Source organism: Molothrus ater, chromosome 3, assembly GCF_012460135.2.
Source record: "Molothrus ater isolate BHLD 08-10-18 breed brown headed cowbird chromosome 3, BPBGC_Mater_1.1, whole genome shotgun sequence".
Taxonomy (NCBI): Eukaryota; Metazoa; Chordata; class Aves; order Passeriformes; family Icteridae; genus Molothrus; species Molothrus ater.
Window position 1 is genome coordinate 82,617,828 of NC_050480.2, and position 24,733 is coordinate 82,642,560.

The 24,733-nt window shown below is 34.3% G+C and overlaps 1 protein-coding gene across 1 annotated transcript in view; it reads right to left on the reverse strand.

Annotated features, from left to right (window-relative positions):
- Window positions 1-1,937: 1,937 nt before the first annotated feature.
- The window catches only part of SNTG2 (syntrophin gamma 2), a 121,533-nt gene continuing 98,737 nt past the window's right edge, over window positions 1,938-24,733 (reverse strand). Inside the window, exons 15-17 of the mRNA XM_054514231.1 lie at window positions 10,960-11,052; window positions 6,840-6,950; window positions 1,938-2,120 (exon numbers count right to left, since the gene is read on the reverse strand). Of these exons, the coding sequence (XP_054370206.1) occupies window positions 1,989-2,120; window positions 6,840-6,950; window positions 10,960-11,052 (336 nt within the window). The 3' untranslated portion in view covers window positions 1,938-1,988. The remainder of the gene's footprint in view (window positions 2,121-6,839; window positions 6,951-10,959; window positions 11,053-24,733) is intronic.

Sequence of the window (24,733 nt, forward strand, 5' to 3'; positions counted from 1 at the left end):
TTAGAAAAACAAAACTGAATTAATTCCATAATTCTTTGTCCTACAGAAAAAGTGATGCTTCTAATTATTCATGCTAATAAACTCAATTGAGAATTGGTTGTAAGAAAGATACTATAATGTTAATGCTGTAATTTGTGATTGTTAAAACCCCAGTAAATACAATGAGCTGAAAATAAAAAAGAAAGCTGAAAATTAAATGAAACATTTTCAATAAATGTGTGTTCAGAAAAGTAAACTTTTAAAATTATTTTCTTGAAATCAAATTATTATAAAATTGAGATTATGTATGTTAAAGATACAATAATGGCTATAAAGATTTATTTTAAAATAATAAAAATATTTCTCACATTTGCTAAGTACTGCTTTACCAGGAGTTAGCATGCCTCAATGCAAACAACACTGGAACTCCAAACAGAGTCTGCACCATTCAAATTAATTTCTCTATAGATAACACTTAGAAACATGCAATCCTCCTGGCAGGATTAAATCACCTGCATCAGGCATTTTATTTGTGCCCAAGCTTTAGGTGGACAGAGAAGCATCTGTTTGAAGCAAGTGCCCCACTGCACTATGAAAAGACAGCTCAAGACCTGAAGGAGAGAATTTAACTGACTAAACTTAAGCACTGAGTTTATGTAAAAACACTCCTCACTTGAGACCTTTTAAAGGCACCAACCTCTTTTCGTTAGGCTACAGTAACTTTAGGTTGTAACTTTATCAGGGCACCTTATAAGACTCCTAAAATATAGGGAGGACTTTGATGAATTCACTCCTTTCCATGGCTTCTACTTAAGATACTCTACTTGTTCGATTTTGATTGTTTTATTTTCTTGATGCTGCCTCAAAAGTACAAGTGAGAAAAACAGAAACTCCTATAAGAAAAACTTGCAATATCTGGTATCACTTACAGGGAATTTGCCCTAAGAATAAATGTCTTCTTTTTTAATAATTTTTTCAATTGCAGGAAGTATTATCTGTTCATTTAGGATTATGATTTCAGAAGGAAAGTTAGGCATATGTCAAAAGTAACACAACATTTTTTCCTCAGCAAGGACAAAATCCACTTTTCTTGAATAAGAGTCAAGGTTAAAGCGATAGGAAAAAGAAAGGCAGATGTGCCAGAAAAATATTTATGTTTTGTTATGTTCATCTTATCTTGGAAGCATGTTTCTCCAAATAAAAGCTGTTCCCAAGCATACAGAGCATTATATCAAAGGATAGGTGTCAAGTCAATCTATTAATGAATAAATGAATGGGTCATGGAAGCTTTATTAAAAGATAAGAAAACCCTATGGCAAGTTTCTTAAAACTTAAGTGTCTATAGTCGGGCTTCTTAGCTGAGTCTAAAGCTCTTCACAGCTGATACTTAAATACACTCTTAACATTACCTTGCAAATACTGGGGCTGCTGAGTATTTTAGAGCCAAGTGCGTGCTTAGCTATGTTCCTAGATATGAAATAGATAGAGTATTTAGTGTTTTACAAGAGCTAAACTCTCAGGCCTTGAAAGAGCCCAACCACAGAACTACAATTTTTCAAAGATATAGAAGGAAGATGAAAGTTTGATCCCTACAGCAGTTGTCTTCAATAATTCCTCTTTTTTACAGTGAAGACTGTAGTAGTTGTCTGTATGCCCAACACTTTTCAAAAGAGACTTAGAGGCCAAATTTTGGACATGCACTTTTCAAATGTTACTCCACATTACTATGTAATAAGGGGTAGAATGTATCATCATGAGAGCAGAAATCAAAATGACTCTACAAATATTCACTTGGAATTTTAGATCAATGGTGAAGATAACAAGCTTTGACTTAGTATTTTTAAACTCATAGATTCAAAATATTTATCAGATTGTGAAAACTCTTAACATTACAGATAACACAACTAGAGCCTTTTTATAAAATCACCAAGTTGCAATATTGTGAATGAAATAACTACTTTGGTTAAGAAAATAATTTATTTTCCATAGTCACAACATTTAATCTAGTATCAGTTACTGTACATATATTTTCTTGCAACACTCTGACTGTCTATGAATACAGGATCCACAGATGCCACTTTTGCTGCTATAAAGGAGTGAATACAGTGTAAAACTGCCGTCAGATCCTGAAATTCAAGTTCCTGAAAGAAGTAAGAGAAAAAAAAGAAAAAAATGAATTCAATTCAGATTTATAAACATTTCATATGAATAAAGAGTAGACTAGTTAGAAAACAATAATGGCCTTAACATGAAAATTGAATTTTTATAGGAAACTGTAAAATTAAAATTGTTAAGAATAAAATCTGTATATCCATACCTTGTTCATCTCTTGTGAATAACCTTTTGAATACTAATACACTCTTGTTTCTGGAAGATATACTCTACTTAGAGGTGGAAGACCAGCAGTAACACTAAATCTATGTTTTATGTGACAACAACACTACTTACTGCAGTTAATACTGCAAGGTCCCTATTTTTGGATTGTTTTCAAGAGTGGTGCCAATTTTGAAAGTTATTACAGAGCTGAAAAGCAAAATGTGTGGCACATAAGCACTCCTCATGCAGTTTAGCAGCTCGTCCACACCTCTTGTCTCTCACATCTTCACTGTCTTAGGTTAGGTTTGTGCAGGGATGAGCAATCCTCTGGGATCATAAAACAGAAGCAGAGCTCTGGAGATGTTATCTTACAGGCCTCAGCTAGATGTGGCCACCTATGGTGGCATCAGAAAGGTGGGGCTCATCTGAGGCCTCATGCACCAGAAGCTTCTAGAAATGCAGCTTATAACAGTAGTATTTGATCAAGAAGTCCACTAATGGGGTAGGGCTGTGGAGCTTTGTGTCTGAAGGATGTTTGATGCCTGTTCTGGCTGCCTTTGCAATCCTGCAGCCTGCTAGTCAGGTGTAGATAATGAGGAGTAGTCACACATACCTAAGGATAAGCTGGGGTAAGGATTTGCTTACATGTTGATTACAAAAGGGAAAGGGGAAGAGGGGTTTAATTTGAATATATGGATTTAGTAAAAGATAAGGATGGCTTTCTGACTTGGGAAAATGTAGCTGTTGCATAGTCTGAAGACTGGGACACAATATGTCTCTTTGCTATCTTGAATATAGTTTTATAGATGGAAATGCAGCCTCTTTAGCTTTCGAATGCAATGTGAATTCTTCCTAGAAAATAACACCAATGGCACTTCTTTCAAACAAATACATTGCTCTGATAGTTTATTTTTTTTAAGTAACATTTGTCTCTGTAGTCAGTCAGGCAGATGAGTAACTGATCATTTTATTTGTGCTATACCACCTAACAGCACCCTTATGTTTGCTTTCCTTATCTGAGTTTGCTGCTTTTTTTCTTTAATTGAGATTGTCAGTTTTTAAGGAGAATCTGTGCATGTCTAATATTTCAATAACCAAAGCTCTTTCAGTTTACTGTATGTACCACAATAAGTAGATTAAGTACAACAAAGGCACTGGAAGGAAGACACTGGGAGAAGAATACAAAAGATTGGATTTAAGCAGTGGGAGGACAAAACTGCAAAATTTCCTGCTGGTACTGAAAATACAAAAAATGAGCACAATGCACTGACCTCCTTCACTGCATATGCACAGCCAAGGAAGAAAAATATATGTTCTTATTTCATCCACCCACTAGGAGAGTTGGATTTATTACATGTCATAAAGAGCTTGACAGGCCTGTTGCATTATTACCATGCATGCAATTTTATTGAGAACTTCTGAGAGCTGTTGAATCACTGTTTGAACAAGACATGAGCCTTGACATCACATGAAAGGCAAATAATGGAGATGCTGACAGATAGTGTTATTGTGCCCTGTGCATTTCATGACTTTAGGGACACTGGTAAGTCTCAGTGTATGTTATTTGTTGACCAGAGCAGAACTGTTACCAGTTCTGGTATTGTTCAAGATATGTTTTCCAATCAGACTGACTTTTTTAATTGTTGTGGGGTTTTGCTGTTGTTGTTTGTTTGTTTCTTTGTTTGTTAGTTTGGTGTGGTTTGGTTTGGGGTTTTTTTCAGGTTAAAAGTCCAAATAAAGATATTCAGGTTTTAGCTGCAGACAACATCAAAGTCAAAATGGAAACCAAAATTCTAAATTTGATTCTGTATCTCAGCAAATATAGCAGGGCTTGGTTGCCATATCATGGATGAGAAGAATATGCAGGGTTCTTAAGTTATTTCTTGTAATAGACAAGAAATTTATGAGACCAGCAACATCTAGCTGAGACTTCAGTATGGCTCACAGTACTCTATTGACCACCGTGGTTTCTTATCTTTCTTCAATAAATATTTAAGACTAAGTAAGATGAAAAGAAAAGAGAAATGCTCAATTCAAATAGGCTTGGTAAAAAAGGCATTTTTTTCAGATATATAGCTACAGTTTAGCAAAGGGAAATAAAGCATCAACACAAACATGGAAGTGTTAATCTTAGTTTTTTTCTTTTTTATGAGAAACCTTGACATTTTGGGTAAAGAATATCTAGTATTACTAAGATTGCTTGTAATTTCTCAATGCTAAAGGCAGGGTAAGTCCAGGGAAGTACTGAAGTGGTAAACTATAAGAAGTTGTAGGGAATATGAAGAACCTGAAGGAGAAAAAACTGACAGGAATCTTTTCCTTATTATCTTCTTTCAACAGAAAACTTTTTAAATGGAGGAATGTACTGTTCACCTAAAACTAAAGTGCACAGGAAGAAGTATTTGGCTTAAGATTTAGAAGCCAAAATAAGAGAAGAAACATCACATCTAGCTATTAAACAAGATACAAAAATAGAATTCCCAAGTGTGGTTTTTTTTTTTTACTCCCAAGAATTCATAATAATATAGAATTAAATATAGTTTGGAAAATTCTTCTGCAACCTTGACTCTCTGTTTTCCACCAAGGGAATGTAAGTCATCTGCATCAAGATTCTTTTGTGCATAGTGGCTCATTTACCCAGGAAAAATGAAACTTCTATTATTTGATAACATTTTTATTTCTTGTTACTGGCTACATTTCACCATATAGCACCATCTGGCCCTATGAAATCTCTTTCAGTGTAATAAGCAGAGGCAACTACTGGATTGTACCATGAGCATTAGTGCTGGGCATTTTCCAGCCAGCCTGTAACTCTCAAGTCTAAGAACTCATTCCAATTAGGTGGTGGGCATACAGTTGATGATATATACCAGTTATCTGAAATGGAGAGGCTGCACAGCTGTGTCCCAGTCCCATTAAATGTGAAATGCTAGTGGCTACATTGCACTTTGCAGAGGCGGTTGTAAAAGGTGTAATCACTGAAATTCTGATAAATCCTCAGCTACTCAGTATCAGCCTTTTCTTCTGGCCTTTAATGAGCTTATTCTGGGATCTTCCAATACTTGCAACACATATGTACTTTCGGGTACACAGATATTAAGAATTCTGTATGAACCAATCCTGTATCAACTTCCATCTGATACTTTCAAGGTGAATTTTGCCAACTACAAGATTTTCATTAGAGCTATGTAAAGGAATGATTTTTAGTGTTTTAACAAATCTGTCCCTTGAACAAAATTTACTGCAAAATTATAATAAGGATTCACCTATAATAATTTTACAGATAACCAAATTTTCATTAAAAATACTAAAATTTACAATTTTTCTATCAAAGAGTAAAATTGGGTAAAACCAATTAGAAGCAATCTAATTTGCCGAAAATAAAAAGAAAGCAAAATTTTAAAAATCAGATTGTTTACCACACCAGAAAGATGAATGATACAGTATTAAAGTAATAGAATTCCATTACAAGCAATGGAATTGCAGGCCTTGGCTAATCACACACAAGGACTATCTAAAGATTTAATGCACAGACATACACAAAGTAGTTTATGCATGAGTACAATCTTCCTGTCTGCCTGACCTGAAACAAGTTATGTAAGCTCTCAGCAACAGATGATCACATATAAAATGAAGACAGTAGTCCTGTTCTGTCTCCAAGGTCTACTGTGAGAAATGAAGTGGAAATGGCCTGCTACTAGATAAATTATTATACATTGTAACTTTTGTAACAGATATTATAATATCTTTTGCAGTAGAGCCAGGAGGGTCAACTCGGGTCAAGCTTGCTGATGAAATCCTGAATAATTTACTAATACAGATGTACAAAGAAAGATATATTGCATGTACTGTAACTGTAACAGGCATCAAACATGCCTGTTCCTTTTACAAATAAGGAAGGTTATGGACTTCTTCCTTACAATTATTTTAAACATTAGAAGGATAGGTAACATATATCTTTTGTGTATGGTCAGTATAGAAAAATATTACTTTATAAGTGACTTTAACCTGTACAACTCCAGGTAAGAGTATTTGAAAACTTTCACAGGTTTTCAGATACTTTTCTCTTGTTTCACTGGCTTTTGTCAACCAAAACCCAGTTGTACCAGTCTCATCTTCCTTTTCTATGTCATATCATGCCAAAGTTCTCCTCCTTCTTTTTAAAACCACATAGGTGAAAAACTGGTCTGGTTCTTTTATTCAACAGCAAGCTCAGGATCATTTTTTTTTACTTTATCTTTTTTGAACACAATTTTTAGACATTATATCTACTATAGGTTGACAGAATAACTTCAGATAAACTATCTTTCTGAAAAAGTAAAATACTATCATAACACAACTTAATAACTGGCTTGTAGAAATAGTGCAATAAATCTATGGGTATTACATTGCTTCCATTTATTGTGGAGTTTCTAAAGAATTGGCAAAAAAAGATAAGCTGTGATGTATTCACCATGTCTATGTCCCAGTAAATGGGATTTCTGATGCTTTGACAGTAATTTTATGTCATCTTTAACTAAATTGAAAAAGAGGATGTTGCTTACCTTTGTCTCAATTTGTTTGGTGTCTATATTTTGAAAAAGCAGCTTTACTCTTGTTTTCCCATCATCTGATGAGCCTTTGAGCTGAGAGAATTTAAACCTCCACAGCACATTCTAAAGAAAAAAAAAATTGATTAAGGACTCTGCTACATGTTTTTACCTAGAACTATAGAAGGATGATCAATATTCATGTACTAAAATAAAGCACTACAGCAGTAATGTGGTGCATGGTAACAGGCTCTTTGCAAAGCAATTAAAATTAACACTTCTGTACCCTTTGTGAAAGCAAAATATGCAATATTAAAATTCATTAATTAAACTATTTTGAAATTCTCTGAGATATAAATGTTTCAATTGCCTACGTCACATAAAGTTGGCAAAAGCTTCATTCCATAAAGATCCATGAGGACATTAGTATCAGTTTCTTTAGGAATACAATTCCATGCCATATCTTGATTTTTTTATTTCAGTTGGCTCATTTGCATAATGTAGATAATTGTGACTTACACAGATATTGCAAAGCTGAACTTACTTATGTGTGAAATGTAGTTTGAAGTTCTCAAAAAAGCTATATAAATGCAAAAATATTATTATTGAGCATAGTCTCAGAAACCACAAAAATGTGTCCCTTCATTACATAATGCTTTGTAAAATATATGACTTCTAAGCTTCTTGGTCTCCCACAGGTTTATCCATGGCATCTTGGTAGTGCTGGCTAACTCTAGATTGACAGATATGCTTTAATATTTATGGAGATATTTTGTAAAAACAAAAATTGGGAAATTATTTTTGAAATCAAGGTTATTTTCTGTATTTATCTGAATGTTTTCTATTCATCACCTGAAAATGCATAATTAAAGAAAACCCCACAAGGTAACCAACTTGCACCTGGACTTTCTGTTGATGTTTCCTTTAATACTTATAATCTTAATGAAAATTCTCTGCACATGTTGAAGAGTGCTTCAGTTCCTGGACACTGCTGAAGAAACACAATTTAAATACTTGGGAGCTTATTTCAAAAGCATACATGGAAAAAAGTTTGCTCTGTTCCATTTTCCAACATGCCTCTTCTCAAAATATTTTTGCTACGTAGACCACTGCTACCAGTGGGCTTTAGAACCCTATTCACAGTTTAAAATGGAATGTCCTATAAAAAACCCCTATCTCCTGGTTCCTTGCAGACATAAATGTCACTGAATTCTTAGAGAGATATAACAGATGAAGAAAAACTGAAGTACGCTACAGCACTGTGATGGTGCTTAAACTTTATATTCATGAACAGATTTTAACTGGGTCCAGAGGGCCTAATTATAGCACCTGAAAAGTGTTAAAAGCTTAAATGAGTTTGGCTCTAAACAGGATAGATGAATGTTTGCTATGTAATAACTGTTAAGGTGGAGATGAATCAAGAACTTAGGAGCAATTTAGTAAAAGTAAGCATTGCTGGAGTTATCATCTCTCTCAACAGTTGACACCGAGTGGGGAAGAGAAGCAGAGAGAGATGGAAGATGGCAGAAAATAAATGCACACTTTGGGATCCCTTCATATTGGAGGAGCGGCTGGAGGCACAGGATGGGGAAGGTGACCCAACCAAGCTGACAAGATAAAAAGAATCTCTACAATGAGATAAAAAGCAGATGCAGGCTATAGAAGTATCTCAGTGATGAGCCCAAAAAAGATAAAAGCTGAATGAATTAAGCCCATCAAGAGCCTGGAATAGAATATGCAGGAAAAGAAACTGTTCTAGAAAAATTCTTTAAAGATATTTTTCTTGTGCTGGAGAAATGAATGAGAATATGGGAGAGAAAAAGCCCTGCAGACACCATGGTCAGGGAAGAAGGGGAGGAGGTGCTGTTCCTGGAGGACCCACACTGGAGCAGTTCATGAAGAGCTGCAGCCCATGGGAAGGACTCATGCTGGATTCTGGAGGGGTGTCTCCTGTGAAAGGGACTCCATGCTGGAGTAGATGAGTGTGAGAAATTCTCCTCCTGAGGAGGAAGGAAGGACAGAGACAACATGTGGTAAACTCACTACAGCCCCCATTTCCAACCCACCTGTGCTGCTGGAGAGGAGGAGATAAAGAAAATTAGGAAGCAAAGAAGTGTGGGGTAAAAGGTGTTTTAAGATCTGTTTTTATTTCTCATTATCGTACTCTGATTTGACTAGTAATAAATTAAACTGATTTGCCCAAGTGGAGTCTGTTTTGCCCACGATGGTCACTGGTGAGTGACTTCTCCCTGCCTTTATCTGGACTCACAAGCCTTTAGTTGTATTTTCTCTCATTTGCCTGACTCATGAGGAAGCCAGAGACAACCTCCACACTCCAAAGCAAAAAATTTATGTGCTTTTTATTTCAGAATTTGTAATAATAAGGCCCTTTTAAAACTGTTTTTCAAAGTGTAAAAAAGAATGCTTTTCAATGACTACATGAGCTGGTTACCCAAAATTTGAGATCCAGATTTAGAGTCATAGAGGAGACAGGGGACTGGCCTTTATTTTAATAATCCTCTTTGAACACCTGCTGGGGTGTAAGAGCATTCTTTACATCAATAGAACACTTTATTTTTTTTCATTAAATTTAAGAAAAAGATAGATTCTTCAAGAAAATTTCTGTGGGCCTAATGAACAGTTAATTTCTTGACCACTTTAAGAATCTTTTTTGCATTGGCAGGAAATATTCTAAAATAGCTATGCATATGGGAAAACACAGTAAACTTCAGCTGACAATTATGGGAAGCAAGATCAACTGCACAAGTCGCCCATTACTGCCTCACTCAGGCTTGAGGATGCAGAGAACATCTCCATCTCTCACACAGATGAAGAATAGATGTACTTAAGCTCTCCAGAATTTTTACTGTTTGGCAATGGAATCAGTCTATCTGCTGATATTCTGTGTTTCGCCTTAGGTAGGCAACAATAAATCATCTAAATCCTCCTCATCATCAATACTGAAGGTAGGTACTGTGACACAAAGTCCTATTAATAGAGAAAGGTTATAATTTTAAAGATGAGAGTACATGCAATCATTCTTCACATTTAAAAGAAACCCTTTCTAAAGGATAGAGAGCTTACTTCTTACAGTTAATTTGTGATTACATGCAAAATATGATCAATTGTGTAAAAAGCAGGATTCCAAAATGCAGTATCACCTGAGGGAGAGAAGTGTATACAAAAATATGTTCTGAAATTTTATCCTGCTGCATGGGATGCACACTTAATTTATCTAAATTTTCATGCAGTTTTGGTCATTATTTCTCTGCACTAAGATTTCAATAGATTTGAAATCTGGGGGCATTTTGATCCCAAACCCACAGAATGCCAACATGCAAAAACTAGGTCCTGCATCAGTATTTCAAAAAGCAGTGTGTTCCCTCTTTTCTCAGAATGACTGACTGAATTTTTAAAAAAATATTTGAGAAGACCAACTTTCTACTGAACAGTTCTATTAATGCAGAAACATTTTTTGTATATTTGTTTTCTTCTACTATCAAAAAAAATGTTAAAATCCACTTAGAATAATATACATTAAAGTACCACTAAGTTATACAGAAAATAGTAGCATTATAGACAGGTCTTGGAAGTTGGCATGTATCATTAACCATTCTCTGTAGGCACTTCCTATATAGCCACTGTTTTGCAAGATAAGTGCATGTAAACTTTTAGATTCTGACTTTGAAAAACATTTGCCTTTATTCTGTTTATTTTAGACATGACCTAAATTTCTTATGATGGAAGAATAATTAATCCTATTTTATATTCATAGCTTCAAAACAAATAGAATCAGGTGACATTTCATTTTTTTCATGACTTGTAATCTTTTATAAATCTTTAAGTTTCTTCGTTAAACCAAGTTCTCTGCTAAATATAATTTTCCTTTGCTTTTATTACTTGAAGAGGAGGTTACTTTTTTATATCTTTCTTCAAAATGCATCTTTACATGCTATACAACTATAATCACCCCTTTGAAGTCCCAAACTGACTGTATTTCAGTAGGGGTAAATAAATAGTACAGTATATTGGAGGAATAAATACTGGACATAAACATAAAGAAAATGCAATAGATGATAACTTCAATAACTATAAAACAATTCAGAGTTATATTTTCCTTTTCTTTTACTCTTACCTTCGTTTTACTGTCAAAACAGGTAAATCCTAGAGCAAAGTCGACTGTGAAACACAGGGTATCCCCTTGCCAACTGCACATATATGTTTTAGACTGAAAAAAAAAGGTATGATCTTTGAGAGGACAGCCATCACTGTAAATTATTGTATTCAAATAATATTTTATGCAGATATCTTTGGCTGGGAAGACACTCAGCTGACAACACTGGTACTGCTTATATTACTCTGTTTGAAAATGGTCATAAATTTCTGGCTGTAAATCATTGTCACATCTGTCAGCTAGACATTAACTGAAGACCTTTTATATTTCAAGTCACTCTTCTACAAAATTAATATATTCTTGAAAACCAACCCTTGCAAAATGCAACACAGAACAAACAAAACCAGATCGGACTACTCTAAACTGCTTAGACCTGAACTATTAATGACTTCTGATATCACTTCCAGCAATTGTGAATGCAACAGTGCCTAAATGTTCAGTCATTGCAATCTAATTATAGAAATCTAATTATAGAAAAGCATTCTGCCTGCTTGACCTCTCCATCTGATTTAAACTTTGTAGAGAATCTTTCTATTTTACAACACTTTTTAATTTGGGTCTGGTGACATGCTGGCACAGCCCTATGCTAAAGTTAGTTAATGTAATTTCATAGTAAGACCTAATAGCTATCACATCTTGGTTAGCACTGATACCTGCCAGACACTGCTATCTATTCACCAATTCCATGATAAGCTTTCAGATTAGAAAGGAAAAGAATTTGTTTTATCAATAAAACTCAGAAGTTCTGGTTAAACTTGTGAATAAGCTTTACAGTAAAAAGTCAGTTAACTCTTTCCAGGCATTTTTAAGGCTCACTAACTTAGGTATGTGGCAGATTCTGGAAAGACATGAATGAGATTTGCTGTAATATGGAGCACCCTGGTGACATTCACTGTTGACAGCCATAATAGCAAAAAACCCATAATAGCAAATAACCTTCAGCACAAATAGGGATCAGATCCTGTCTCCAGGCTTTTCTTGCCACATCTTACCAAGCCATTTTTAAGATGATACCCTTGTGCCTTGTGAAATTTGGATTTTTTGTTTCTTCCAAGGAAGCATTACTTCACTGTCATTGATTTATCATAAATCTCAATGTTGCCTCATGCTTAGACATTTGTTGACACAGAAGTGTTGTATCTGGATAATTTCTTTTAATTAAAAAAAAACCAAAAAAAAACAAACCGAAATCCTTTTACACGCAAGAATTCCCTAGACGAGACTGAAAGCATTAATAAAACTTGCTTAAAATGCAAACTGCCATTTGAATTGGTTTTTTAAAAATTTTTAGTATAGTCTAAAACTTCTGGATGATTGTAAAGGTTTCCTCACTCCAGTATCAATAAAAAAGTTAGTTATACTAAAATAAGCATTTTTGAGTTACAGTTATGACATTTTAAAAAGGATTTTGAAAGGGCTAGGAGTACTATGAGTTTAAAAGTGCAGATTAGTATTATAATCATCTCCACAATAATGGAGATGTATAATATTTCTGAATAAATTAATTTGCTCATTGGTGTTCAAAGATCATATTATTTGGCATTTAAAAATATTTCAGCGATTGATTTTCAATTAGAATGACATTTACATATCCTTACATTTCATTCAGTAATTAAAAGGTGGCATTAAGCACCAGCCATAACTTATTCTCCATTATTCTCCAATTAAAAAGGTCATACTAGCTGAGCTCTGACTGAGCAAAGCAATTTTTAAAACGAATAAAATTAGATTCCCCTAATGGGTAAGCATCAAATTGCTCAGCCACAAATGGTGAATACTAAAATGAACTATGCAGAAATAATGAGCTTGGAGTACTTTAAAAATATTCAATATTGGGAAATAATGAAACCAATTTTGAAATTATTCACAAATACTAGAGAAAAACATAATCATTTTCACCGTTATTAAAAATATATACGTGTTTTGTACTTACAAAACTCACGGGGTTTTCTTTACAAAAGAATTAGTTTGTATTTTGCCATATAAATTTTAAATCCTACTCCTGGCATCTCCTCAGTGACTTTGAACAGATTCTCAGAAAGCTCTATGGTAAGAACCCTCATCCTGACTCATTGACTCTAGGACAGAGCCTTATTTCTTTCCATTTTGCACTTGGAATAAGCTTCCCATACACTTACAATTGTGATCACCCTTGGATATCTACAACAATTGTTTACAACAATTGTGGAAATTTAACATCAGAGGTCTAGGTTCAGGTGTCTTTAAGTGAATTTGGGAAAAAAAAAAAGCATTGAATATCAGCCAGCTTGCTAAATCAGTTTAAACAACAGAGAGAAGAAAAGGCCTCATAGTGCAATAGCTAAGAAAATTGTAGTGTACAACCTAGATCAATCATCTGATGTTTTCTGAGCAATGTAAAGATCCACAGAATATTATATTTGTGATAAAAGACAATAACAAAACTTTTACCTGTGTAAAGTTCAGGTATCAGCATCTCAATGCATATTCTTTTAACTCATAAAAAGATCATTAAGTTGATAATACCACTGTTCAAATACCAAAAGAACACTGTATCTGACTCATTTATGACAGAATTCCTCAGACATACTACCTGTTGCTGAGTAGAAGCATGACTCTTGTCTATCTCTGGCTCTGTCATTTGTCCTCCAAGACCCTGAGAGGGCCTAATAGTTACAATGACCACACATGTACACTCATTCTCATTCCCATAGACAGAGATTTCCCTGAAATAATTCAGCTTTGAACTATGCTTGGTGGTCAAGAAGCATCCAGGCATAGCACTTGTTCTATGTGGTCTATGTTGTCCATGGTCTAGTTAACAAGGGTGATGATCAGTCTGGTTGGACTTGATGATGTCACAGGTCCTTTTCACCAGTTTTTACAAAAGGACATGGGACAGTTTGCTTCAATATTCTAAAAGAAAGACTGACATAGTATTCTAACAGTAAAAGACATTACAAATATATACAATGACAAGCCAATTATTTCCAAAATCAGCTTTTATGTTTATGAGTTACTATGACTCTTTCCCTCATGGGAGAGAATGTGTTTGTAAATAGATCAGCTAACACAAAAAGAAGGGCTTTGAACTTGGTTTATGGGTGTCAGGAACACAAGACAAGAAGTGAGTAAACACTCAAACTGGAAAGTGAATGCATGGAAAGAGATAACAAGAGGGATTTATTTCCACCCAGAGAGGAGACCACCAATATACCTCAGATATGTGTGACAGACAAAGCCTGAGGGACAAACAGAAAGAGGAATCTCTTCATGGGGAGTCACCAGGGTGTGATGAGGCTGAAGCACAAAGACTGGGTGGTAGCAAGCACCACTGCAGCCCAGACACAGAGGTCTGGGGAAGGAAAGGCAGGAATAAAGAGGAACCCTCCTCTTCTTCAGTTTCCTTTGTGTTGGTGTCCTTGTCCCCTTTAAGCTGAAGTACGACGGCAGAAGGAAGCATGAAGGCCCCCTGGATCACAGGGAGGCCTTCTGATTTCTCCACACATGTGGGTCTCCCATGTAGGGTAACGCCATAAGTACATTTGGGTTCTTCTGGGACTGGGAAGTCCAAAAGCTTCTAAATAAATCATGATATGCAATAGATTTTTTGGCAATAGACTTTTGCTGGAATATGAGTTTATTGCAGTGCTTTGGATGGAGGGCTTAGATTTGCCTATGTTCTGCCACAGGCATCCAGTGTAGTATCTCTGGATTCTTTTTTGAAGACACAGAGTCCTTAATGTTACTTAATGATGTGGGATTGTATTCTGTCCAAGAAATAGGGGTTCAACTTGCTTTTGTTTTTCAGTAAAATTATTAAAAATCAAGATTAATAACAATAACTTTCAGTTGAGATAGCATATTCTGAGATCATCAGCAAAGATTCTTAGTAAAAAATACCATTTCACGTATTTTTTTAAGAATCAGGGCACCAACCTTTTCAGTCAGTACTCTTTTTCCTAAGTTCATGACAGTAAGTTTTCTAAGGATTAAGTGAGACTGAGTGATGCTGCTCATCTAAGTGTAACACAGAAAAATGACACAGTGTATATTCATTTCAAAGGATATTACTTTTACAACTCTAATGCTGTTGGTCCAAATGTCTCATCAAATTTACAGTTTCAAAAATTCAGCTGGTGATTGGCTACATTGCAGTTAATTATTTTCTTGCATGAAGGAAACCCTCATTTTGCTTTAACTACGGCACTGATTTGCAATGTCTTTATTAATTTTGGACTCAGCCATGTTCTACTGAGCAGGAATTTTAGTGTTTTTAATCAGCCAAAATGCAGAAATAATACCTACCTTCTAATCTAAGTGAATACAAATTGGGCATGTACATGATTTTGTTTATTTTCCAAAAAGCAATTGGAAAGCTGGCAGTACCATTACACTTTCCTGCTTGAACTACATATTTTCTCTGCTATGCCGTTAACTGCTTTATACATAAAGATATCCATTTCCTCTAAGATGAGCTGTAAGGGTTTATTACGTGTAAATGGGAGCACAGACATTATTTCTCACTATACTCATGATATAGAATTTAACACACATTTTCTAAAACTAAATTCTAACCAGACAGGACAGCATTTAGGCAATAGCCATATTCATGCAGTGCACATACTGCATGCTGTATTCACTTACTCACTTTAAGTTAATGTGCTATGAAGCCAAAGAATTTATTTTTGGAGTAGAAGACTCCAGCATTGCCAATTTGAACTGATAAAATTTTAGCATCCTCCAAATATCACTTCTATTTGTTTCTTTTTACTTCTAAGACCAAATCTCTCACCACCTTACATTTAATATTTTTCGTCATCTTTCTGCCAATGTCTGTAAAAACTGGAAGGAACTTGGTGGACTTGTCAGAGGAACTTAAATGCATGAAAGACAGAAGGACCTAAATGATGTGTTATTTTTTTCTGCATTAGAAATAAAAATAATGTACACCAGCATTTAAGATACATTGACAGGAAGGGAAAAAATTGTTTGGAACACAGGTTCTTGCATTAAGACTTTATATGGCAGCTTTTCAAAAGCTTGTAAATCGTAGAGGAGTGACAGAAGTAAGGTGTCTTAATGCATCCCATGTATTTACAAAAATATAGAGTTTGGTAAAAGCCTTAATATGGGACCAGATATGTCAAAAAAGTATTTTTGAAAATTCCCCTTTTAGCATTAAAAAAATCCAAGCAGTATATGAAAATAAAGATAAGAGCAACCGGAGTTATTATGGTTGTACTGAGAAATATATATCAGCCCACACATAGAGAGAGTACTAGAAGGCAAAATTAAACCCCTTAATTCTGAACACAGCCTGCAAAACCTCCAAGAGTCTTTTTGCATAGAATGAATAGTGCTAAACTGAAATGTTTTTAAACCCTTTGAAATAGCAGAATCACTGAATTAAAAATGTAGATGCTCTGGCTTTCTCATATCTAAAAAAATGGGGTTTTAGCATAAAATATTCTATATATAGTCTTTTTTTTTAAAAAACAAAACTTTCAGACCATGTTTATAAAGTACACCAAAAGCATTGTTACTCTGAATTCACATTATACATGAGAAAATGAAACAACAATGAAATCCATCATTCACCAAAAGCATGAGAGTTTTCAGAAATTTCATCTAGAACAGACTCCCAAAGCTCAGTTGTATTCCTGTTCCATATAACAGTGAAAAAGAATCAGTGAAATAATTTCAGTGAGAGTGATCAAATGAATATAAGCTTCACTTAAAAACCATGGCAGATCCACTCATTTGCCCATACCTTTAAGGAATTAATCATGTCACAATTAAAAGGTTACAGAACTTTGATAATTATGGACAAATACAAAAAAACCCACTTCATCTAAACAAATGAGATCTGATTTAAAATCTTGTATATTCCTTCAAGAGCTGCTGTTACTGCTGCCAAAGGAATTACATCTTAATATCCTAAAATGACTCTTTTTTGCATACCTTGCTTGTATTAGTATGAAAAGTGCATTCTCTTATAAAAGATGGAACTGTAATCTGATGATTTCAAGAAGGTTATAGTTGTTTTTTTAAAACATTTATGCGCATTTGTGGTTCAGCATATATGTGTACAAGAGACATTCTGGCAGTAAAAGTAAGATTTTTCAAAGGAATCAAATGATGGCTCATTATATTTTCACTGAATTTTAAAGAAAGTTTCTATTTATTTCAGTAGAAGTGGGACTAGCTCAGTGCTTTAGAAAATAATACCTGGGTTTAATACATCCATGTTTTAAATGCTTACTTTCTTAGGATACTGCTCAACTTGAAACTTTTCCCTTTAGGTTATCTATTGAAATAACTATCTGATCTATTTGTAATTTTTAATTTTTAATGCTTATGACATTATAGCAGCTAACTGCCAAAATGGTTTGCTTAGAAGAGCGACTCATTGGACAGACTGTCTTTTCAGAAACTTTCAGCATCACTGAGATAAAGCATTAAACCAGCATTCAAATATTAGGATTACATTAATGTGGGATTTTAGGATTCAAATATTAGGATTACATGTACATGTGGGATTACATGTACAAATGAATTTTACTCCACAGGGAATTGTGTTCCTGTAGGAAGACTGAGGTGAACCTGTAGGTTCAGCTATTTCTTGGCAAGACAGATAATGCAGTAGTGGATGGCAACTCTTGGCCATGGCATTCTCTCTGTGATATGAACCTATGGCTCAAGTAAACCTGACAGAAGAAAAGACTTGCTGCCCTCTTTGCTGAACAGACAGACAATGACTTAAACCTACAGCGAGCAAAATGGATGCAGGAGGAAAAAATCTAAGGGTAGCAACTAAGAAATGGTTATCTTCTAGCAGGGAAAATTCAAATTGTGTTCTTTAGCGTTCGCTTATGTCAGAAAGAGATTGTGCTTCCTCCTGTCTGTGTCTGAAGAATACCTTCATTGTTTTGCAGCAACTCATTTTTCCATAAGGAAAAGCAAGAATCAACAGTGGCTTCAATGTTAAGAGTTTCCCACATATTTTCCTACATTTCCTATATGTTTCCTACATGTCCCAAGCATATTTTCATAAACCTGAGGCAGATTCTCAGTGGTAAACACAGTAATCAAGCTGACACTGCTTGATTTAGTAGAACCAGTGGACCACTACTGGCTTACTTCAGCAAAGACAACGACTTCATTCTGATGCAGTTTGTTATTATATAATAATAAATATTTTTTTTCTCTGGTGATCTGTAAATTCTGGAATTTCACAGTTGAGAAGGGAATTAATCAGAAATATCATCAAAAGACATTTCTGAGTACACAATTCAATTGTGAATCAGTGGCATTTTCACTGGGATTTTCTTCTGCCTGATTCTTATAAATGGTGGGTGGAGAATTATAGGGAACACCAAAATTAAAACCATAAAATCCAGCATCAAAATTCTAATTTTACTCTATAAATTCTAATATTACTCTATAATTTGAAGTTCCATGACAGTAAATTTCTAAGATAGTATTACTCTACAAATTTGAAGTTCCATGACAGTAAATTCTTTGCAGCAAATTCTTGACAGATTTAAAAGAATCACAGAATGGTTTGAGTTGGAAGAGTTCCAAAATGGGCCCACTCACCACAGGCAGGGACACTTTCCAGAACACCAGGCTTGTCAGAGCCCCATCCAACCTGCCTTGGACTCCTTCAGGGATGGGGCATCCGCAACATCTCTGGGCAACCTGTTCAGTGTCTCACCACCTTCCTGTATAGAATTTATTCCTAATAAATTCTATGTAATCTAAACATGCACTCTTTCATTTTAAAGCCATTCCCACTTGTTCTATCACTATTTGCTCTTGAAAAAGTCCCTCTCCAGCTCTCTTGTGGTTTCTTCCTTATTCCAGTCTATAAGATCCTCTGGAAATAAAAACAAACCTAGATTCCCATGACATGATTTTTATCAGAATATTTGGATTTAGAAATAACTATATGTAATATAAAATTATTTAGATTTATTCTTTTTATATAAATAAATGTAATTTTAAGAATACATTATATTTTCAGAAATAATGGTCATTTTATATTAATCATGTCAAAAATACAGAATATAGAAACAAGTTTGAGTTCAATAGCCTTGAAAATTGGTACATTCACTGTTTTAAAAGTTCTAATAAATGCATTGTTTGATTTTCATTTGTCATATGAATTGTTGAATTATTAATAATTATTGAAAATGTATTTACTATTAATCTGTATAGTTCTCAGAACGTTTCTTTGTGTTAGAGAATGGTGAGTTTTTTGCATCAGTGTGGAAATGAATTAGAATCTAACACCGTTTCTAAAGGTGACCAGTTAAATTGTAACTGTAATTGTAATAAGCTTTCTGTGCATAATGAAAACAATCTAAAACTTAATTGTGTAATTAAACTGAGTGCTTCTTGTAACAAACTGGAGAGTATCTTTTAATGACACTATAAATCTCACCTAATCTACATGCTATTTAATATTTCGCCTGAATATAAGGAGAATATTACCTTCGCTTAAATGTTTGTCTCAGAAATTAGTTCTGAATTTAGCATGTGGTGACATTTCCATTCTTAAAGGGACTCCTACATATAACTCTGTTTCATATATGCTTGGCAATCATCACAGAATAAAAAAAAAACCAAAAACCAAAAACTTGGCCAACTGTATTTAATATTTTTACAATTCAATACAGTATTTGCAGCTCGCAAGGCTTACATTGTGATCAACCAATCATGATTTATTCAACCTCTCAGGTCACCATGAAGAATTAATAAAATCATAAATGTCCAATAATGGATCATAGAAATGACAATTACTTCCTATCGAGATCACCCAATTTCTGCAAGGTTTTCTTTATTTCAGTGGAATTCTTTTGGCTCAGTCTCCGAGGGTGGTTTAGTCTCCTATTTCTGCAGGACCACTAAATTCCCAAAGATGCCCCAAAACAATGAGTGTGTTTGTTTTGATGCCAGCCTTACTGAGAAAGTCAAAGTTCTGAGAATCTCAGGAGTCAGGCAGTTGGAAAACTTAAGTAAGCTGTGGTAGAGAAGTGAAAACATAACTAATCTCTGACCAAGTTCCAGTGGGGACATAGTCTTTAAAATCTATTCTGATTACATCTAACTTGAATTGTAGTAAGATTATTTCAAAATGCCACTAGTGAATGACTAGAAAGCACATTTTGTATAATATTGCAGGAAGGAGACACAGGAACTGAACTTCTTGTAGGCTGTCTTGATATGAATATCACAAACTCTTCTGTTTTCTCTAAATCCAAAATCTTCAATTGAACTTGTACCTTTCACGCTAAAAAAATAGTTTCAGAGTGAGCTAATTCCACATTTCCATGTAGCTTGGCTTCCATACGCTGGGAATGCAAGGAATCCATCACCCTGACCAGCATACATCACTATTTATATTGGTGACTTGTTAAACACTCAGCATTAAGCAAATATGAAGGCATGTTGATAAAATATGCATTGAAATTCAGTTTACAAAAAAAAATATTTAGAAGCCATTTGAGTTTCTATGTAAGGGATTTTCTCCATCTGGCTCCTAATTTTGAAACCATGAGGAATTTATAGTTATCTCCAGAGGACAAAGAATAAATGCCTAACTAAATTAATTTTAGCTCTTTCTTGAGCTGCTACAGATATGGGAGCTATTTATCCATTAATTTTGTGAAAATGTGAAGTCTTAAAATATCAGTGCAATTTCGTGCAGTTCTTTCTTTTTGATCTTTCATCATTATGTGGTTTTACATATCATAGAAGCAACTATGTGATTTAAAATATAAATACTGCTTTTCATGTTATGAATCAATTACTGGTTGTGACTGGTTAGTAAGTAGCATGTATGCATACAATCACTATTACACTGTTATTTTATACAATATAGTCAACTGAATGCTTTTAAAGGGAAATTATGACCAAAAAAAAGTGGTTTCCTTGAAATGTTGTTGAGGTCAATTGGAAAGAACTTATTCACTTCTCTATGTCTTAAATTAATTGTAGTGAACCCTTTAAGAAGATTTTAAACAAAGATAAGCATCTAAAATCAAGTAATGGTCTAGAACAAACAGCAAGCGAGTGTTGAAATGAGGAGGTTGCACTGATTATTTCCTGAGCTGAGAAGGAATGATGAGAAGGAAGCATTACATGGACAAGTTTTATAAAAGAAACTTTAAACCCATAAATCTTTACTAGAAAGCCAAGAGGTGAAAATCAACACCTGTCAACAGTATTCTGAAAGGATTTGTACAATGAACCATATCTATTTCATGGAAAAAAAAATATTTTCTGAAATGAACATATTATGAATACATTAGAAATTAATTCAAACTGATGAACTAGCAAAATCTATGACAAAGTATTATAAAGAAATTTAAAAGATGGATAGAAGAGAGGATACCAAAGATAACCAGGACCAGATAATTAATGAAAAATAGTCCATCAAGCAAAAAGGCAAAGACATATAAAGCTGAGGAAAGGTTATTGAGTTAACCATTTCTTCAAAATAGTTATGTGACTTTTTGGTTGGTTGGTTTTAATCATCAACAACATGATTGCTGATTCCTTATGTACTTCGTACCAATCTGCCAGAAGAAGACAGAGTGTCTAGGGGGAAATGTTGAAGTGGAACAGGAAGATGGTGAACTTAGCATTGTGCAAGCTATGTCACTCTCATGTCTGTCACCTTTTTTAAGCATGGAAGACTCAAGTTCACAGAGGAAAACAGTAACTAGCTGGAATAACTAATATGCAAAAGCAATTAATTGTTGCTTACAAAACAAAACAAAATTATCAATTGCGCTTATCTATTATATATTTTTTAGGAATTTTCATCATGGTGTTTTAGCAGCACAATATTTGTAGAAATAAAATTTAAAGTCTAATGTGGGAATCCCATAGAAATGAAGCTCTAGGTCTGCATGCACAATTATTCCCAATAATTATTTTTGCTTTATCCAGGAACAGACATAATCTGTCTGAGAGCAATTCTGAGTCACAATGATTCTGAGTCATATATGCAGCATCAAGAATCCTTCTATAGAGAATGGTTTGGTATTAACTTCTCAGAAAATAAAGACATATTAAAAATGCATACAGAAACATAAAACATCCACAGTATATGTGATTTATGTTAACTGATTTTAAAAGAGGGAAAACACAGGAAAAATGCATCATACGTTTATGTTCATTATAAAATTACTTTGGATTTCCAATTGTGTTAACAGAAATAAGTTGGAACATTCATTAATCTTCATTTGTTTACTTTGCTTGCTTTATTTACTTTGATTTTATTAGTATTTATTTATTTGATTTTATTAGTATTACTTTGATTTATAGTAATGTATATTCTTCACATGAGGAGCCTGTATCATTCCAGGAATATGAATTTTGCTGCTAACATTTTTCTATATATATTCATATCCCTGACTTAAAAAAATAAATAATAATTGTATTTCAAGGGTTTATTTCTCTGTTGATATTAGTCACTGAATCATGGAACAAAATGGAAAGAAGTTAACTAGAAGTACTTACCTTTAAGCATGGAAAATAATGAGGCACCAAAACTTCTTGATTATTCTGTTATAACTGAATAGGATCCAGCCTATTTTAATTCTTGGAGTAACTCACATTAAACAAATATTTTGTCCAAGCAACAAAAATGGTTTCAATACAGTAGGTTATTCAGCTGTATGAGATTGGAAAGAACTTGCAGCATCTTCATCACAACTGGAAGTATGAAGGGAAAACTTTCTTTTGTGTTAGAATTGCTAGTGAGGAGAGTATGCAACCATGTCTTATCACTATATACCCACCGCAGGTACTTTAGAAACACTGTGGTAGATTATTTTCCCACTGCATGGGTTTTTTTCAGTCTCCTGATACTTCTTTCATTTGTAAAGAAGATTTCTCTCCTCTATCTTCTTCCAGCCATCAAAAAAAGCTTACATGTACAAGGTTTCAAGATGACAAAACTGTTGGTCCAATTTTTCTACAGCTGATGGTAAAATACATTCCTGTCACTCTTTCCTCTGTCCACTATTCCAGTATTCTCCTCCATCCTCCTACTGAACACAACTGATCCAAATCATCCCTTTGAGATGTTTCTGCATTAATTTAATAACCATATCCAAGACTCAGATGAGTCAAAATAATTTCCTTTGGAAAAACTAGTCTGAGGCAAAGCAAGAATACTGATTTAGAAATTAAAAAAGACATCATTGAAAAAAATGTGGAATAATATCCTATGCTACTGACAAGACCAAGCTGAAGGGTCAAAGAATTAGTAAGAGCTCTGGAAAATGTACTAGTGTCTTATTTTTGAAGATTTTCTGCACCATAAAAATCTTGGAAAAAAAAAAAAAGAAAAATTACCTAATGTGAGCATCCTTTATTCATCTTGCACTGTTTAGGATGTTCCATGTGAAACAAGCATTCATGCTGGGATTTGCAGGAGATTATTTAACTACAATATATGACTGAGAGGATTTCATTGCCTATCTTCCACTATTGCAATGCTGACTTTTATTACCAGCCTCGTGGAAATACTTTTCAACAACACTTTTTCTCTCTTTCAATTGCCTTTCTGCCTCACTTCTCCTGCATTTTTATTGCCCCCATCTATCCAAGTTATGCCATCAGCAACTACAATAGTTTTTCTAGGAAAAAACCCCATGTATTTCTAGTACATGAATTCAACATCTGTTTGTTTGTTATTATTGTCTGCAAATAGATTAATTTCACCAGGGTCACTGAATTTCAGAGTTACTTGGTAAAATTTTTGTAAACAATTGCAGCTAGAAATAGGGATTTAAGATAGCTAAAAGGGGAGCAATATTGTGAGGGGTGTTTCTTCCTGCTTTATTGCATTCTTTCTGTCATCTACTGCTGCTGCCATTTTCAAAAGAATTGCAAAAAAATGACACAACACCAGCAGATAAAATTCAAAAGGACCACTGCACCTTAGCATTTCTCTTCATAGACTGTGTAAGGACAGAATCTTCTCAGAAATACAGCTCTGATTATAGAAACACCAAATACAAAGGGTATGTACAGGAAAGAGTTAACAAAAACTCATAGGCAAGATCCTAACTACACTCGACATCAAACAGGACCAAGCTCCATTTAAATAAGAATGGCTGAAATGGCACAATGCAATCCAACAGCTGCCATGAATCTTGCCCAATCATTTATGAATAAAAAATAATTTCCAAAATTCTCCAAAAGAAAGAACTTTTACAGACTGACATACCAGTGAAAAGCTTGAATTTTCTGGGTACTGGAATGCCAGTTCTTTTTCTAGGACTTGAAATATTCTATGTAATATTAAATTGCACCTCATTCATGCTGCTCTTGACATCATTCTGAAAAGAAAGGCACTCACAACAGAATTTATGCTTTGAATGGAGAAAGAAAATAGTGCAGTAAAAAGACTTTTCACTGCTGGAGACTGACCATAGTACTCTGAACTCTACTGACATAGTAGTTTACAGTAAATTTGGATGTGTCCAACCATGTGAGAGAAAATGAAGACATAGGAAACACATATGGAGACTTGAGCACTGTAATCAAGATTTTATTTGAATTACTTTCCTGGAGGTTTCAGATAGGTTAAACCACAGCTGCAGGACATTTAATGTCTTTTGTGTGAAATGAGTCTAGATGACTGATTCAAATGACAAAAGATCATTCCACAAACAAAGAATCATTCCTTAATTTTAAGGATGTAACGGAAAGGCAAGCTTTGAGATTTAAC